Source organism: Cebus imitator, unplaced genomic scaffold, assembly GCF_001604975.1.
Source record: "Cebus imitator isolate Cc_AM_T3 unplaced genomic scaffold, Cebus_imitator-1.0 Scaffold316, whole genome shotgun sequence".
Taxonomy (NCBI): domain Eukaryota; kingdom Metazoa; phylum Chordata; class Mammalia; order Primates; family Cebidae; genus Cebus; species Cebus imitator.
In genome coordinates, this window is record NW_016107631.1 from 1,258,027 (window position 1) to 1,276,392 (window position 18,366).

General features: G+C 52.2%; 2 protein-coding genes across 3 annotated transcripts in view; one reads left to right on the forward strand and one right to left on the reverse strand.

Annotated features, from left to right (window-relative positions):
* Window positions 1-1,040: 1,040 nt before the first annotated feature.
* Window positions 1,041-4,300, forward strand: FTH1 (ferritin heavy chain 1). Its single transcript, XM_017503829.2, has 4 exons — window positions 1,041-1,814; window positions 3,335-3,481; window positions 3,749-3,874; window positions 3,970-4,300. The coding sequence occupies exons 1-4, from the start codon at window positions 1,701-1,703 to the stop codon at window positions 4,132-4,134; spliced, it is 552 nt and encodes a 183-aa protein (XP_017359318.1). The 5' UTR covers window positions 1,041-1,700; the 3' UTR covers window positions 4,135-4,300.
* A 379-nt stretch (window positions 4,301-4,679) lies between these two features.
* BEST1 (bestrophin 1) overlaps window positions 4,680-18,366 on the reverse strand; it is an 18,522-nt gene continuing 4,835 nt past the window's right edge. For both annotated transcript variants that reach the window (XM_017503828.2, XM_037729717.1), the window contains 9 exons: window positions 15,920-16,014; window positions 15,250-15,483; window positions 13,793-13,947; window positions 13,326-13,403; window positions 12,491-12,643; window positions 10,103-10,183; window positions 9,637-9,788; window positions 6,784-7,422; window positions 4,680-5,048 (listed from right to left, as the gene is read on the reverse strand). In XM_017503828.2, the coding sequence (XP_017359317.1) occupies window positions 5,030-5,048; window positions 6,784-7,422; window positions 9,637-9,788; window positions 10,103-10,183; window positions 12,491-12,643; window positions 13,326-13,403; window positions 13,793-13,947; window positions 15,250-15,483; window positions 15,920-16,014 (1,606 nt within the window). In that variant the 3' untranslated portion in view covers window positions 4,680-5,029. The remainder of the gene's footprint in view (window positions 5,049-6,783; window positions 7,423-9,636; window positions 9,789-10,102; window positions 10,184-12,490; window positions 12,644-13,325; window positions 13,404-13,792; window positions 13,948-15,249; window positions 15,484-15,919; window positions 16,015-18,366) is intronic.

Consider the following 18,366-nt stretch of genomic DNA (forward strand, 5'->3'; position numbering starts at 1 on the left):
TTTTTTTGAAACGGAGTTTCACTCTTGTTGCCCAGGCTGGAGTGTAACTAGGATTATAGGTATGCCCCACCACGCCCCGAAAATTTTTTGTATTTTTAGTAGAGGTGAGGTTTCTCCATGTTGGTCAGGCTGGTCTTGAACTCCCGACCTCAGGTGATCCACCCTCCTCGGCCTCCCAAAGTGCTGGAATTACAGGCGTGAGCCACCGCGCCAGGCACATAGCCGGCACATAGGTGAATTTTTAAATAACAGTGAAAAATCACCCTAATTCCATCGGCAATTTGTTTTAATATTTCAGTAGAGTTGCTTTTTAAAAATAAGGTTTGGAAGTCCAGCTTCTAGCTGCAGGTTTGTTAGCATCCTGAAAATGATCTTGATAGTTCTTCCACCGATGCGTCAAAAAACGCGAGAGAACATTGGACCCCGAATCCAGTATCTAGGTAGGGGCAGGGCCTAGCTCCAGCTCGGCCACCCATAAATTCACATCCACCCTGTGCCTGGGACTCAGCTGCAGGCCACACACGCTGGCTCCGCCCCTCCGGGGGTCTCTTCCACCTGTCGCCCGCCACCAACCCCATCAGCTTCTCTCCAATGACACACCCAGGGTTACCCAATAGGGCCACGCAGTGGGGCCGATAAGAGGCCATTTTGAAAAGGCCTCAGGATGGGCTTTGCCTTTAGATCCACGTCGCTTCTCCTGTCGCTTCTCCTTTATTTCTAACCCGAGATATGTCCCTTGGGTGAGAAGCGACACTAGCGATTCTCTCGGAGGCCCCGGTGGCTCACCCCCACGACCCCCGAAGGGAGGCGGTCCTCCTCCCTAGGGAAACCCGGCCCGCCCAGCCTTTGTTGCAGAAACTGCACACGGAGCCATGTTTGCTCTCCACCAAAGGCGGACATGGTCGCTGGAGTCGGAAGGGCAGGGGCAGACCCGAAACCGGCCGTGCGCCCCACTTCTCCATCGCGCTCCTTCCTGAACTCTGAGGAAGAGAAAGTGGGCTCGGCCACCTAAGGCCCGCGTCCACCTTCCACCTTCCCAACCTGCAGCAAGATGTCACAAGGGCTTCCCCGCCGCTATGATTTTTAACACCATGCCCCAGGCCAGGAGCCTCAGGGTGCCCGTTCGGGAAAATGGAAATCGGGATCACCCCATTACCTCCCCTACCCCGCCCCCCGCGTTCCAAGGCCCGGGAGCCCCTAGATCAGGGGGCTCTGAGGTGGGCTTCCCACGCCTCCTTGCAGCTTCCCTCCAACTCCACTAAACGGGACTCAGGGGCACAAAGACGCCACCACTGCCCCCGAGGCCGTCCGGTACTCGTCCCAGCTCCCCAGCACCGCGGGAGCGAGCGAGGGCCTCCAGCGGCCGCCCCTCCCCCACCGCAGGGGCGAGGCCGCGCGCCCACCGGAAGAAGCGGGCGCGGGGCGGGCGGCGCTGATTGGCCGGGGCGGGCCTGACGCTGCAGCTGCTATAAGATCCAGCGAGCCGCTCGCTGCGCCAGACGTTCTTCGCCCAGAGTCGCCGCGGTTTCCTGCTTCAACAGTGCTTGGACGGAACCCGGCGCTCGTCCCCCACCCCGGCCGGCCGCCCACAGCCAGCCCTCCGTCACCTCCACACCGCGTCCTCGGACCGCCTCAAGGCCCCCGCCGCCTCTCCAGCGCCGCGCAGCCACCGCCGCCGCCGCCTCTCCTTAGCAGCCACCATGACAACCGCATCACCTTCACACGTGCGCCAGAACTACCACCAGGATTCAGAGGCCGCCATCAACCGCCAGATCAACCTGGAGCTCTACGCCTCCTATGTTTACCTGTCCATGGTGAGCGCGGGCGGGCCAGGGCCGGGGCGGGGGCGGGGGCCGGGCGCGGTTCCCGGGGCGCGCGCTGGGGCGGGCCGGGGGTGTGGCCGCCCGCGGGCTTCCCCGCCTCCCTGCGCCCTTCTGGAAAATGGAGGCTGTTAGAGGTCTCCAAGGACTTCTCTGGCGCGGAAAGTCCGGGCAGTTGGTTCTTAGCTGTCCCCTGGGAACGCTCTCTCCTAGGCCAGGGCCACCTCTGCACACCCTTCTTTTTTTAAAGAGCGCTTGGCGTCTAGAAATTCTGGGTTGTAAGACTTGGCAGCAGCTTGTACAGGAAACCTGCGGTTAGGAAGGTGGGGTTTTGCACTCCCATTTTTTCCTCTGCCTCTGGCATTTGGCCCTGAGACCCAACGTTTTTTGCTTAGATATCCACCTCTCCCCCATCCGCCTAGGTACGGCGGGCCTGCTGGGTAAAGCTGTCGAATAGCCCCCTTGGGGGCTGGCACGTAGTGGCTTATCTTGTGGGCAGATCCCTCTTGAGCAGCTGTATGATACCTCTCGGCTCTGCTTATCTCTGAAGTCCCGCTTGCATTGAAGCATATCTCTAGAAATCGCCCCTTCTGCAGTCACCGAAGTGTCACCTGATCTTGCAGTGTCACCTGATCTTGCGCCTAGGGAACTTAATTTATCTTTTATGTATCTTACTGTGAGAGGTGTGGAGTTCTGACCTACTAATTGAACCCCTAGTTCTTGGGTAAAGTCAACCGACAGTTACTGGGCAAGAAATTTTTCAGTGATCAGTGGAATCAATTTTCCCAAATTCTGGTCTTAGGCGGTGTCCTGAGAGTCTTCCTTAGAGTTGCCTTGTGATTGTCCAAACTGTTCCAAGAATAGATGTGTTCCAAATGGATTTGAAAACAAGCCTGTATTTCTGTGACAGTCACTGCCTTTCAGAAACACTTGACTACATGAAATGCCTAAAACCAAAAATCAAATTTTTGTGATACAATTATTATAAAAGTATATTTACATCAGTATACTGTGCATATTTGTCACCTTGCATGGGAGTTTTTAATTTTATAAATTCGCAGTATAGCTGGTAAGCTCCTGAGCTCTTTGTTTTAGCCATGCTTTAACGTGGTTAATCCAGGCGCAGGGAGGAGAAAAGGACTTAAGTGCAGGGTCAGTACTCCGGCAGCCAGCCTCTCATCCAACAATGAGATTTGGCACGGGCTATAAGAAGTTTTCTCTGCACTAATACAGATCCTTAAGACATTCTGTGTTCGAGGCAATGCCCATCATATTCTAAAGTTTCCTTGAAATAACCTTTCAAGGGTCAAGTTTCCGTTTTCTATTTTAGAATAGAAGCACTACTGTTGGGTACAATCCAGTAGCTCATCTGCCCCCAGTCTCCTTAGGCACTGATTCCTTCATGCTGTGCAAAGGAAGCCTAGGCTCACAAGACCATCTCACCTCCATGTAGATTGTCAACAGCCACCTGTCTGGGAATCCCTAACATAACACATTCAGTGTTCCTCTTTCAGTCTTACTACTTTGACCGCGATGATGTGGCTTTGAAGAACTTTGCCAAGTACTTTCTTCACCAATCTCATGAGGAGAGGGAACATGCCGAGAAACTGATGAAACTGCAGAACCAACGAGGTGGCCGCATCTTCCTTCAGGATATCAAGGTAAACAAAAGAACTACGGCTGTCATACTTAGTAATCTAGTGGTGTTGGGGTGTCCAAAATCACTTAAACTAGCAGTTGCCCTTATAAAGTGATGATACGATGATACGCTGGGCTTTTGCCTTTTGTGCTTTTTTAGGCTTAACCATCTAAACTAAATTAGGCCAATAGTAACGTCCCCTTTGCCAAAGCATGGTGGTTAGATAAGACAGGCTTGCTGATGTGTAGGTTAGTTGGTAGAGATGCATTCACCTGTCCTCCTCATTTAGAAACCAGACCATGATGACTGGGAGAGCGGGCTGAATGCGATGGAGTGTGCATTACATTTGGAAAAAAATGTGAATCAGTCATTACTGGAACTGCACAAACTGGCCACTGACAAAAATGACCCCCATGTGAGTATTGGAAACCCAGGAAATAAATGGAGGAAATCATTTGCTTTAGGGATTGGGAAAGCTGACTACTAACTGTCTTCCCCATTGTTTTCTAGTTGTGTGACTTCATTGAGACACATTATCTGAATGAGCAGGTGAAATCCATCAAAGAATTGGGTGACCACGTGACCAACTTGCGCAAGATGGGAGCACCCCAGTCTGGCTTGGCAGAATATCTCTTTGACAAGCACACCCTGGGAGACAGTGATAATGAAAGCTAAGCCTTAGGCTAATTTCCCCATAGCCACAGGATGACTTCCCTGGTCACCAAGGCAGTGCATGCATATTGGGGTTTCCTTTACCTTTTCTATAAGTTGTACCAAAACACCCACTTAAGTTCTTTGTACCGTTCCTTCAAATAAAGAAATTTGGTACCCAGGTGTTGTCTTTCAGGTCTTGGGATGAGTCAGACATCTATCTAGGCGAGCTTCCGGATTCTTTAAGTGCCGTTCAGTGTTGTTCCCCCCACCACCAGTCGCCCATGCTGGAGTGCAGTGGCAGGAATCTGGGCTCGGCTCACTGCAGCTTCCACCTCCTGGGTTCAAGTGATTCTCTTGCCTCAGCCTCCTAAGTAGCTGGGATCACAGGAGCATGCCACCATTCCCAGCTAGTTTTTGTATTTTTAGTAGAGATGAGGTTTCACCATGTTGGTCATGCTGGTCTCAAACTTCTGACCTCATTATCCGCCCACCTCAGCCTCCCAAAGGGCTGGGATTACAGGTGTGAGCCACAGTGCCCAGCCTCCATTGTTCAGTTTTAGTCATGCTGATCAAAAAGAAACTGGAGAATGTTTGTATTAAACTCCTTAGCTTGGGCAGTATACTAAGGTGTGGCTGTCTTGGGTTCAGACAGGATTAAGGGTTTTCCACTGAATCCAGTGTCTTGAGTTAAATGTTTCCAGTGGTTCAGCCTAGCTTTCACAATTTTTATGAATAAAAGGAATTAAAGGCTGAACCAGTCCTAGACTACTGATTTTTATCTGTTAGGCTAACCATTTGATTCAGGCTGTCATGGGATATACTCCATCGTGGACAGCTGTTTGGCTGTGACTGGATCAGTGTGCTGGTACGTGCAGGAGAGGACCTGGCTGGCGAAGCATCCCCCTTAAAAGGCAGGTTAGGAATGTGCTTCATCCCTAGTGAGAAAGAGAGAAAATGGCGTAAGTATGGAAGGTACCATCATTTCAAATACTGTACTAAAATTTTGCAGTAGGAGGGCAAGTTTCCTTTTTTTTCTTTTTTTGAGACAGGGTCTCACTCCATTGCCCAGGCTGGAGTGCAGTGGCTCAATCTTGGCTCACTGCAACCTTCACCTCGGTTCAAGCAATTCTCTCAGCCTCCTGAGTTACTGGGATTACAGGCATGTGCCATAACGCCCAACTAATTTTTGTATTTTTTGGTAGAGTGTTTCATCATGTTGGCCAGGTTGGTCTCAAACTCCTGACCTCAAGTGATCCACCTGCCTTGGTGGGATTGCAGGCATGAGCCTGCACACTCAACCCAGTCTTACTGTCACCCAGGCTGAAGTGCACGATCTCGGCCCACAACCTCTGTCTCCCAGGCTCAAGTGATTCTCCTGCCTCAGCCTCCCGAGTAGCTGGGACTACAGGCAGATACCACCACATCCAGCTGATTTTTTTTTTGTATTTTTAGTAGAGATGGGGTTTCACCATGTTAGCCAGTTTGGTCTCGATCTCCTGACCTTGTGATCCACCTGAAAGTGCTAGGATTACAGGCGTGAGCCACCACACCTGGCCTTTTTTTTTTGGAGACAGTCTCTGTCACCCAAGCTGGAGTGCAGTGGCGAGATCTTGGCTCACTGCAACCTCTGCCTCCTGCTGGGACTACGGGCACGCGCCACTATACGCAGCTAATTTTCGTATTTTTTAGTAAAAGACGGGGTTTCACCATGCTGGTCAGGCTGTTCTCAGACTCCAGACTTTCTGATCCGCCCGCCTCTGCCTCCCAAAGTGTTGGGGTTACAGGCATGAGCCACCACGCACCCAGCCACAGATTCTTAAATATTAACATCCTTTCCTAAACAAGCCACAGGTGTTTGTAAAATTCCTGTCTAGCCCTAGAAGCAAGACTGAATTTGTTGCCCTTTTAAGTTTTCAATCATAACAGCTGGGTGTTCTGACCATAAAAGTAACTGCTTGAGAATTGAGAAAAGGGAAGTTATACTTCCTCTCCACATGACTGGGGATGAAGCGGGGTGTTTCTAATTGGGTGAAAGTGCCCGGGAAATCTGGAATAAAGAGAAATATCTGGTTTTGTGACAGCTTTGGGCTGACCCCAAGGAAGCATGAAGTATTTTGGTGAGGTCCCCCAGGCAGTGAGAAAATGGCCTAAGGGCCCTGGACACCCTCAACCTCACCATCACTAGTTCCAGGGAGTGAGGCAGTGCCTGCCACCTTTTCCTGGAGTACTTGGGTACTACCCTAAACGGTTATGGGGAAGTGTTCATCTGTCATGCAGCTGACTGCCGCCCCATGGTTTTCTGTCAGCTACCAAAGTAAGTTGGGGCCAGTGATAACACCTGCTCAGCTAAGCCTGGTCACTTGTTCCTTCAGCGGCATCCTGGTCAGCGCAACCTCATCTTCCTTCACCTGGTCCCAATAGATCTTCCTGGTGATACCAGGCTCTTGGATGAAGTGAGAAAAGGTCCCTAACACTTCCCTAGGACCCCTGTGGAGGTGGCCAAGTCTATACTCCAAGCTAGTGCTGGGTGTAGGTCCAGCGTGCTCTGGCAGTGATGGACCCTAGGAAATTGTGGAGGAAAGGTAGGCTCAGAGCAAGGGAAGATAGGGTGTGGGAAAGAGGGGTCATGCACAGGGCAATGCAGTGACTCTAGTTCAGGTGAGGACAGACCTGTTTTCCAAGGCCCAGTAAGGATCCACGTGATCTCTGAGTGTAGTGTGTATGTTGCTTGTTGATTGTTCTAAAGGTTCTTTGAGATGATTTTCGGGGATCTCTGGCATATCTGTCAGGTTAAACTCCACAGTTCTCTTCCTCACAGGAGAGACTTCTGGGTGCTCCATCAAGGCCCCATCGCTCTCTGAGAGCAATTCAAAACTTTTCTTGGCCCCAGAACTCACAGTCTTTAAGCTTTTGTCTTTGGTGTCTATGCCTGTGACACTGTGAAGCTTGGACGGCGCTGATGGTTCAGGGGGGAAGAACATGGGCGTGAGGCTGAGGGGTGTCTGTGGAGCACTGTAGTAGCCTGGCCTCTGATACAGTGGAGCAGACTTGAAGGCGTCCACAGCCTTAAGCTTCCAGGCCTTATTGTCTTCCTGGCCCCTAAGGTTCTGTTTGGCCGCCTTGTGGTTTTTGGGCAGGCCCTCATGGAGAAGGGATTCCCTCTTGGGCCACAGTAGTTTGGTCCTTGAGTTTGTCCTGGGAGGATGGTGATCATGGGACTGCAGCCCTAGGAAGCGACCAATGATGCCAGCATGAGCATCCTCTTCGTCCTCCTGATTGGGCTGGAACTCCATCTCCTCTTTGCTCAGGCTGGAAAGAAGCAAGAGATGCAGGGCTGAGCAGGTGGACAAAGGACCAATTCCTGGCCTTACTTCTCCCTTACCTCCTCCTCTCTCTCAGCTGCCCCAAGCCAAGGCCACACAATGCCCTGGCTCTCACCTCTCTCCTGGTCCCTCTGTACCTCCCGGTGACCCCTCCGGGCCCGGCTCACCTCACTGTTCTTTGACTTCCTCTTGACCAGAGTTAACATCCAACCCCCACCCCTACCTCCACCTGGCATGTAAAGGCCTCTTCCTCATCATTCACTGCTTCCTTTAAAACCCCTCGCTCCAGGCAGTCAGAACCACTGGTCCCCTGGCATGAGTGGTTCAGATCAGGCCCATGAGTGACTCTGACAATGCCAGAGATTTGTGGTTCCAACTGGGAGTGACATCCACAAAGAGAAGTTTGGCTTCCTGGCAACAGGCATCCTGGGAGCCCAAGACCTTTACCCTGTAAGGGACAGCTTAGCTACCACAGACTATGGCCTGCCGTTCAAATTCTCCCCATGTTCCAAGACCCAGCTCCAGACCCGGCTGGAAGCCACCTCTCAGGCAGCCAAAGGTGACTGTGTTCCACGTTCTATCCCTTTCCTAGACATCCAGTACTTTGTAACCTTGTATACAGAGTTTGGGGCTTGGGTTTGATCTCCCTGTGTAAATAGTGTATTCCTTGGAGACAAGGTCTACACTTTATCCTTTTATCCTGTTTTTAGCCTTTCCCCCTCCTCAACCTTCAGCTACTGGGGTACAGATCATGTAGGGCTCAAAGTCATCCTCCAGAAATGTTTCTGACTTAAGCCAGCCCCCAGCCTTCATTTGATCACCTTCCCAACCCTTACACCAACTATCGACTAGTTAATCTGATTGCAGTTTAGTAGGATGTTTGATTTTTAAAAGAACAAGCAGCTGGGCGCAGTGGCTCACGCCTGTCATCCCAGCACTTTGGGAGGCTGAGGCGGGCGGATCATCTGAGGTCAGGAGTTTGAGATCAGCCTAGCCAACACGGTAAAACCCTGTCTCTGCTAAAAATACAAGAATTCGCCAGGCATGGTGGCGGGCACCTGCAATCCCAGCTACTCAGAGGCTGAGGCAAAAGAATCCTTTGAACCCGGGAAGAGGTGGTTGCAGTGAGCTGAGATCGCACCACTGCACTCCTTCCTTTGTGACAGAGCAAAACTCCATCTCAAAAAACCAACAAAGCAAACAAAAATGAACAAGTGGAGAATAGCACTGGGTACTGTGGAAGAAAACCTTGACTATAAACCCCGACGTGTGCCCAGCCCTCTCCACAGCCCTCTCAACTCTGTCATCCTGGGGAGACAGGACCCCCTGGGACAGCCCTTCAGCCCACTGCAGATCAAGAGGGATTTGGATCGAATCAGGGAAGTGGGTCCATGTGGAGGTAAGTCTGGCTGCTGTGGGCAGCCTGAGGCCTTTACTCTGTAGGACAAAGTCAATTCAGGAGGTACCTGTGATGACATGGCTGCCTGCTGGGACGTATTTGCTGCTCCTCCCCCATCCCAGGGAACCTCACTTCCGCTTCCTATCCAAGCACCCTAGCTTATCAGAAGACATAGTTCTGACACCTGTAATTCCAGCACTTTGGGAAGCCAAAGCGGGCAGATTACTTGAGGTCAGGAGTTCGAGACCAGCCTGGCCAACATGGTGAAACCCCGTCTCTACAAAAAGTACAAAAATTAGCTGGCCATGGTGATGGGCACCTGTAATTCCAGCTACTTGGGAGGCTGAGGCAGCAGAATCACTTGAACCCAGGAGGCAGACGCTGAAGTGAGCTGAAATCACACCACTGCACTCCAGCCTGGATGACAGAGCAAGAGCCTATCTCAAAAAAAAAAAAAAAAAAGAAAGAAAGAAAGAAAAAAGAAAATATAGTTCTGGATGACAGAAGAAGCCAGGTCCTTATGTTCCACGGCATCACTGATCACTGGCTGTCCTTTTGGTAGCACGTGCACCATTTGCTAGCTATGTGACCTTGGGCAACTTGCTCTCTCTGAACCTGAACCTGTACTTTAATCATCTGAAAACTTGGGAGGAAAACAATAGTTAATATATATTAAAAGCATAGTACAGTGCCTGACACTTACGAGGCACCCAGTATGTATTACCTAGCGCTATTCCAAGCTCCTAGGCAGACCCCTGCTCTAGAGGGGCTTCCCACCCAGCCCCCCGGCACTGGCCACACCTGATGTTGAAGGTGGAGCCCATAAACGAGGTTCGGCGGAACTGGGCAGAAGCAGCCGTGTAGGGAGGCTGGGGCTCGGGCTCATTCCAGTACATGTCCGGCTCCATCCGAGGCAGGTCCTGGTGCATCTCATCCACAGCAAACAGGGACACCTGGTCACCAGGGACAGTAGGAGAAGTCCCACAGAAAGGTCATGCCAGGCAGGAGCTTGTGCTTGCCTGATGACTTGGAGGAATCACTTCCCTCTCTCTGCAACTCAGTTTCCCTGCCTGTGAAATGAGGAGATGGGTGCCTGCCTGCCACCTCAAAGATTGAGGTGAGAATCCTGTGAGTGAAGGACTGGCTGCAGGAGGGACAAGGGGAAGGGGTGATAATTCACTGTGAGGCCTCCCTGCAGAACAGTGGGGTCCTGTCTTTGGGCCCCTTTGGGGAAGGTCCATGGTATGGCCTCTCCCTCTCTCCATACCTGCAAATTCCTGTCAACAATCCAGTTGGTCTCAAAATCATCATCATCCTCTCCGAAGGGGTTGATGAGCTGCTCTGCCACCTTGGGGACAGGTGAGGCTCTGTAAACCCTCAGACAGAACTCCTCAATGCCAGCCTCCCCCCTTAAACTCAGGGCTGCCATTTCTACACCCCATCACACCCTTCCTGCCTGACCACTGTCTTCAAAGCCAGAGTTTAGGGCTCCAGGCCCCGACACTTATGGGCACCACACACTTCTGGACACAGGCCCTCTGACTCTCCTGACCCAGTCCTTCCCTGCACACCCACAGCTGTCCCTGAGTGTGTCACTCGGAGGAGTCACACCTTTATCTCATCTCATGCATCTTATCCTGCTGCATAATTGTATTCATTCATGCAATAGAGATACACTCTGAAGATGTGCTGAACTAAAGGGCAGTCCAGGAGGGCAGATTCCTGGATAGTAATCTCTAAAATGCCCTAACAAAGCTCCAAAGAGGTGACAAGCTGCCTTAGGGGTCCAGGGGACATCTTGTAGGCCACTGGGGCACCTTGGAGAATTTCTTTTTTTTCTTATTAATTTTTCTTTTTTTTAAAATTTGAGATGGAGTCTCATTCTGTTGCCCAGGCTGGAGTGCAATGGAGTGATCTCAGTTCACCGCAACCTCCGCTTCCTGGGTTCAAGCAATTCTCCTGCCTCAGCCTCCTGAGTAGCTGGGATTACAGGCATGTGCCACCACGCCTGGGTAATTTTGTGTTTTTAGTAGAGATGGGCTTTCTCCATGTTGGTCAGGCTGGTCTTGAACTCCTGACCTCAGGTTATCTGCCCACCTCAGCCTTTCAAAGTGCTGGGATTACAGGTGTGAGCCACCTCACCCAGCTGCACCTTGGAGAATTTCAAGAATAAAAGTGTGATTTGTTTTGATTTGTAGAAATCAAAGATAACTGGGGGACAGGTGGAATTTAGAGGAATAGGAGTGTGTGTGTGTGTGTGTGTGTGAGAGAGAGAGAGAGAGAGAGAGAGAGACATGGACAGGAAGGGCAGAGAGGGAGACTTCCACCCCCACTACCAAAAAATAAAGGAGGGTAGGAAGGGAGAGAGAGTGGGTGGATAACGGAAGGAAAGACAAAGAGGTAGAGAGAACACTGTGATTCAGAACTCCTGTTCAGAGTACTGGGTGTGGTGGAAGGAAACACCAGCCACTTAAGGTGGGGAACGAGACCCCCCAACAGGCATCTTGAATAAGGAGAGGTGGTGCCAATCTGCCTCAAAAAATCTCTTTTTTGAGACAGTGTCTTGCTCTGTCACCCAGGATGGAGTGCAATGGCACGATCTCGGGTCACTGCAACCTCCGCCTCCTGGATTCAAGCAATTCTCTGCCTCAGCCCCCCAAGTAGCCGAGATTACAAGCACCTGCCACCACGTCCAGCTAATTTTTGTATTTTTAGTAGAGACAGGGTTTCACCATGTTGGCCAGGCTGGTCTTAAAAACTCCTGACCTCAGGTGATCCGCCTGCCTTGGCCTCCCAAAGTGCTGGGATTACAGGTGTGAGGCACCATGCCCAGCCTCCGGGCTTTGTTTTAAGCAGAGATGAGAAGTGGCCTCTGTGAGGCCTCCATGTGCAAGCCTGGACCCAGAAAGTCTAAAGTCCTGCCTGCCTCCGCTGATCACCACACCCCCCGTTGCCCAGCGGAGCTTCCACCCCCCCAACATAAGCTTCCCCTCACCCCACTCTGCCATCTTAACTGTTATGATAATGTGAATACTCCTCACCCCACCCTACCATATTAACTACCCTTGTCCCACCCGCCATTGTAACTGAACTTACGGTGGTAACATATACTCCTTGCCCCAACCCCACCACTGTAGCTGATCTTACTCGGTAACTTTCCACTGCCTGCCCCAAACCTATAAAACCAAGTCCTATCCCACCGCCCTTCGCTGACGCCCTTTTTGGCCTCAGGTGAATAAACAGCCACGTTACTCACACAAAGCCTGTTTGGGGGTCTCTTCATTCAAAGCCTGCATTTTAACAGCCTCACCAGTGGGGCCTGCCATTGCCACTCCTATTCCATGAATCCCCCTTTATCCAGACAGACGTTTGAAGAATATTCTCTTGAGGGAGTGGCACGTGGTTAGACTGAGCTCTCCCTGTCCCTCAAGCTGCTAAGTCTGGGCCTTGGGTGCAGCCTCCAGACGCAGACCCAGGCCTCAAGAAAGTAACAACACGGGAAAGTGCAGACCACAGGGCTGTGGTCGGGGCCCTGCTTGCCACTTTCTACCCGTGAGAACTTCCTTTCCTGACACTGCATCCTCGTTTCAGGTGGCTGCTGGCCATGACCCCTCTGGCCGTGCCTCCAGCCCAGTGGTGCCCTGGAGAGGCTCACCTTCAGCCAGCCAACATAGAAGAAGAACTGCAGGAATGTGAAGACAGGCACCACGAGGTCCAGCTCATGGCCGGGGTAGGCCTTGGCCGGGTTCAGAAACTGTCGCCCAACTAGACAAGTCAGGAAGAAGCTGTACACCGCCACGGTCACCACCTGGGAGGAGGAGGAGTGTGGCAGCAAAGGGCGAGGTAGGAACCCTGAATCAGATGCTCCTGGGGCTGGGGGCCGAGACAGGAGACCGAGGCCTTGTTCTGACTTGCACACTCATGTGACTTAGGGTCTCTGTTAACCCTCTTTTTTATTTTATTATTATTTTTTTTGAGACAGAGTCTTACTCTGTTGCTCAGGCTGAAGTGCAGAGGTGTGATCTCGGCTCACTGCAACTTCCGCCTCCCAGGTTCAAGCGATTCTCCTGCCTCAGCCTCCTGAGTAGCTGGGATTACAGGCGTGTGCCACCATGCCCAGCTAATTTTTGTATTTTTAGTAGACGCCGGGTTTCGCCACATTGGCCAGGCTGGTCTCCAACCCCTGACCTCAGTGAGGAGTACACCTGCCTCAGCCTCCCAATGTGCTAGGTTTACAGGCGTGAGCCACTGTGCCCGGCCAACCTCTCTTTAAAATGGGGATAATCACACTGCCTCTACTGAGCCAGGAAGGAGCCTGGACTCTTAGAACTCAGCACTTCAAAGTCCAGGCCCAACTTCAAAGTGAGGGCCCAACTCCCAGGGGGAGCAATTTACTCAGCCTCTAGGTGAGCCTTTCCCAACCCTGCTGCTTCCTTGGTCCTTCTAGCCTCAGTTTCCCAAAGGGGCAGCCTCACTAGCCTCTTCCTCACCTGTGTATACACCAGTGGGATACTAATCCAGTCGTAGGCATACAGGTGTCCACACTGAGTGCGCAAGGTGTTCATCTCCTGGGGGCAGCAGGAAGGGATGGGGTTCTGAACACCACCTGCTCCCACCCTGGGCTTGCCCCCACCCTGGGCTCACCTCCACCTCTTCTCCAGGCACCAGGGTCTGGTGCTCATGGTCCATCCCTGGCTGTGTGGTCAGCTTTGTGTCTAAACCTCTTTGTGTCTCAGCTTCCTCATCTATCGAAAAGGAGCCAGGACCTCACAGACTGGGAGAGGAGGGAGGGGCCTATGAGAAGGGACCACCTCGGGCTATGGAATGCTGTTGGAAAAGATTCTGCAACCCTACCTCAGGCTCTGGGAAGACCCTCAAGGGCTCGAGCCTTCTCTTTGTAGGAAACCTTGTTTCCTGTGGACCCAACTCTTCCCACCCTGTGGCAGCCCTGGCTCACGTTCAGCAGGCTCTGGAGCAGGATAGGGTCTCGGATTCGACCTCCAAGCCACGCCTTCATTGACAGGTTGGCAAACCACACCCAGGGCACCCAGAACATGTTGTGTGGTAAGCTCAGTTTCTCCAACTGCTTGTGTTCTGCTGGGGTCATAAAGCCTGCAGAGCGGAGCGAAGGAGGCAGTGGGTGGGAGAACCTGCAGGAGGCACGTGGCTGGCACCTGGCGGCCAGGCCAGGACCTGCTGACCTATACAGACCTGAGCACTCCTTTGCCATCCTCCTTCTTTCAACAACAACAAAAAATTCTGAGCACCTACTATGTGCTATTCTGGGCTGAGCATGTGGGCAGGGTATTTATCTATTTATTTATTATTAATTTATTTCCAGAGACAGGATCTGGCTCTGTCACCTAGGTTGGAGTGCAGTGGTGCGATCTAGCTTGCTGCAGCCTGGAACTCCTGGGCTCAAGTGATCCTCCTGCCTCAGTTTCCCGATCTTTAGCCTCAGACTACAGGCACATACCACCAGGCCCGTAGTGTGCCTGTACACTGGGTCCACCGTAGTGGCACATGCCACCATGCCCGGCTAATTTTTTTTTTTTTTTTTTTTTGAGACGGAGTTTCGCTCTTGTTACCCAGGCTGGAGTGCAATGGCGCGATCTCGGCTCACTGCAACCTCCGCCTCCTGGGTTCAGGCAATTCTCCTGCCTCAGCCTCCTGAGTAGCTGGGATTACAGGCACGCACCACCATGCCCAGCTAATTTTTTGTATTTTTAGTAGAGACGGGGTTTCACCATGTTGACCAGGATAGTCTCGATCTCTTGACCTCGTGATCCACCCGCCTCAGCCTCCCAAAGTGCTGGGATTACAGGCGTGAGCCACCGCGCCCGGCTGCCCGGCTAATTTTTAATGTTTTTGTAGAGATAGGGATTTCACTATGTTGCCCAGGGAAGTCTCAAACTTTTGGGCTCAAGCGATCTTCCCACCTTTGCCTCCTAAAGCCCTGGGATTACAGGCGACAGTCACCACGCTTAGCCTGGGTCTGTCTTATTAACTAGGACCAGGTTAAGCAAGGCCAAGGGGGGAGTCAGAGACGGATGTCGCAGACCTCCAGAGTGGAAATCGGAGATCAGGAGGGGCACGGGCAGAGGGAGGTAGAACCTAGTACCTCACCAGTTCCCAAGCCGCCACCCTTCTTTCCCTTATCCCTCAAGGGTCCTTAGCCCTGCCTCAAACTCCTACTCTTGGAGAGTGGGCTCCTGGCCTCGCCCCACCTTTAGACACCCGACTCTATCCTGCCCAACTGGACCCCCAAATCTTGGCCCCACCCCACTCCTGGCTCCACCCAATCCCCACCTCCACAGTCCAGGGGACTTTGGCTCCACCCATCTTCCATTCCGGCCACGCCCATCTCCACATTGGCTCCGCCCCGTTCCGCCCAGTCGCTCCCGCCCCGCCCACCTGCTTGCACCAGGTGCTGTGCGCTGGGGAAGCGCTTGTAGACCGCGGTGCTGACGCTGCGCAGGATGAGCACGTTGCCCAGGTTGGCGTAGCGGATGAGAGTGCGCCGCAGCAGCCGGCCCTGCTCGTCCTTGCCTTCGACGAAGCCCGACACCAGGCTCATGAGGCGGTCTGGCCACGGCAGGTTCTCATACTGGTTCCACCAGCGGGTCACGACCAGCGTCACGTAGAAGCCTGGGCAGGAGGAGCCGGGGGCGAGGGGCCGGGCTGCGGCCAGAGCCCAGGGCCCAGGGCGCGGCGACGCCTCAGCTGCTCCAGCCTTCTGCTGCGGGCAGGCCTAGCCCCAACGCGAGAGCCCCAAGGGTTCTGTCTCCCGGGGGTCCCCCTGCTGGTCCCAGAAATCCGCCAGAGCCTCTCCCCTCCCGCGCAGGGGCTCCAGGGACTATGATGTCAGCGCTTCCTAACAACAGGACGTCTTACCTAAGGTGTAACTTCAGTCTCTGGCTGCAGTCCGCACATTTCCCTGAACTACAGAGAGGCGCCGACCTGCCGCTGGCGTGCCTCCATCCCCCACCCCAGCCCGTAGACCCAGCTCTTCGTGGTCCACCCCCGGCCTGTCTGGAGCCTGGGCGGCCACGGGGAGCCGGAACAGCAGGAAGGGGGTGCTCACCCAGCACGAAGGAAATGGGGATGAGCTGGATGTAGCTGTCGCAATACAGAGTAAGCTTCTCAAACATCAGCTGCTGCTCCTCGGTGAGGGCCAGCCTGGGGGTGGGGGTGGGGTGGACATGTGTGGACGCAGCGAGGAGATGGCTGAGGCTGTCCCCAGGTCTAGCCCGAACCTGGGAAGGAGTGGGACTGCCTCGATGCTTTCCCACCTTTTCCCCAGCCCAGAGCCCCTCCTGAGGCCTGAGAGAGGTCCATGATATTCCTTGTGCAGCCACAAACCTGGACAGGCTAGAGGCCCGCTCCAGTGGTTTCTTGTGAGGACAATCCTCACACTGGCCACTGGGAGGTGTGTAGAAAGGAAGGTGCTGCTGCAGGGGTCAGTTTCAGACACCCTGACTCTTTTTTTTTTTTTTTTTTGAGTCGGAGCTTCACTCTTGTTACCCAGGCTGGAGTGCAATGGCGCGATCTGGACTCACCACAACCTCCGCCTCCTGGGTTCAGGCAATTCTCCTGCCTCAACCTCCTGAGTAGCTGAGATTACAGGCACGCGCCACCATGCCCAGCTAATGTTTTGTATTTTTAGTAGAGACGGGGTTTCACCATGTTGACCAGGATGGTCTCGATTTCTTGACCTCGTGATCCACCCGCCTCGGCCTCCCAAAGTGCTGGGATTACAGGCTTGAGCCACCGCGCCCGGCCAACCCTGACTCTTTGAAAGCAGCCAAGGGTCAGTTGTTTAAAAGCAGGTCAAAACAGTGTTAAAAGCAGGTCGAGGTCCGGCGCAGTGGCTCACACCTGTAATCCCAGCATTTTGGGAGGCCTTGGTGGGCGAATCACTTAAGGTCGGGAGTTCGAGACCAGCCTCACCAATATGGTGAAACCCCATCTCTTAAAAAAAAAAAAAAAAGCAGGTTGAAACAGTGGTTCAAGCCTGTAATCCCAGGCTGAGGCAGGACCAGGAGTTCAAGGCCAGCCTGGGCAACATAGCAAGACCCCATCTCTACAAAGAATTAACCAGGTGCAGTAGACACATGCCTGCAGTCCTAGCCACTGGAGGCTGAGGTAGGAGGATCACTTGAGCCTAGGAGTTGAAGGCTGCAGTGGGCCGTGGTTGCCACTGCACTTCAGCCTGGGTGACAGAGCGAGACCCTGTCTCTCAAAATGAAAAAGAAAAAAGAAAGACTGTTTGGCTTTAATGAGAGGGGTGAATAGCCATGCAGAGGATTTTGTTAGAGCAGTGAGACCACTCTGCCTGATGCTTCGATGGTGGAAACAACATTACACATTTATCCAAACCCATGGAATGTACAGCCCCAAGAGTGACCCTGCTGTACGCTATGGACTTTGGGTGATAGTGATGTGTCAATGTGGGTTCAGGGATTGTAATAAATCTACCGCTGTGGTGTGGGCTGTTGATAGTGGGGAGGCTGGGGGCAGGGGGAGGAGGAAAGAGACATATGAGAACTCTACCTTCTGCTCAATTTTGCTGTGAACTTAAAACTGCTCTAAAAACTGAAGTCTGACATTTTTCAGCGTACATTGGTGCCCAAGTAAAAGCCAAAGACCAATGTGCTTTGTTATCAGTATTATGAGGAACTCAAGAATTTTATGTCTTTGATGTTTTACAATCCATTGTAGTCATTAGCACTTTTTCAATTTAAAATGCTGTCTATATTTTGTGATTATATCTGTCCTCTATTTTATTGTTTAAACATTTTTGGTTTATTGTTGTTTTGTTTGTTTTGTTTGAGACAGGATCTTGCTCTGTTACCCAGGCTCAAGTGCAGTGACACAATCATGACTCACTGCAGCCTCAGCCTCCTGGGCTCAAGCAATCCTCCTGCTTCAGCCTCCTGAGTAGCTGGGAGGGACTACAGGCGTAAGCCACCATGCTCAGATAATTTTTTGATTTTTTTATAGAGACAGGATCTCCCTATGTTGCTCAGGCTGGTCCTAAACTCTTGGGCGTAAGTGATCCTCCTGCCTTGGCCTCTCAAAGTGCTGGGATTACAGGCGTGAGCCACTGTGCCTGGCCCTAACTTTTTAAAAAGTACATTGGTGCCCTAGTAAAAACAAAATGTGCTTTGTTCCTAGCATTATTAGGATCTCAAGAATTTTATGTATTTGATATTTTACAATCCATGTAATCATGAATGCTTTTTCAGTTTAAAATACTATCATATATTCTGTGATTATATCATATAGTCTGTGTACCATGTGATTTATTGTCAGAGAATCATTATTATTATTTTTTGAGACGGAGTCTTGCTCTGTTGCCAGGCTGGGGCACAGTGGCACAGTCGCAGCTCACTGCAGCCTCCACCTCCCAGGTTCAAACGATTCTTCCTCCTCCCAAGTAGCTGGGACTACAGGCACATGCCAAATGCCCAGCTAATTTTTGTATTTTTAGTAGAGATGGGGTTCCACCATGTTGGCCAGGATGGTCTC

Bases quoted from the DNA above. Each gene is read 5' to 3' on its own strand.
- FTH1 (XM_017503829.2), top strand. From the start codon at position 1,701: ATGACAACCGCATCACCTTCACACGTGCGCCAGAACTACCACCAGGAT. The intron at 1,815-3,334 runs GTGAGCGCGGGC...TTCCTCTTTCAG, and splicing joins CCTATGTTTACCTGTCCATG to TCTTACTACTTTGACCGCGA. The intron at 3,482-3,748 runs GTAAACAAAAGA...CTCCTCATTTAG, and splicing joins TCTTCCTTCAGGATATCAAG to AAACCAGACCATGATGACTG.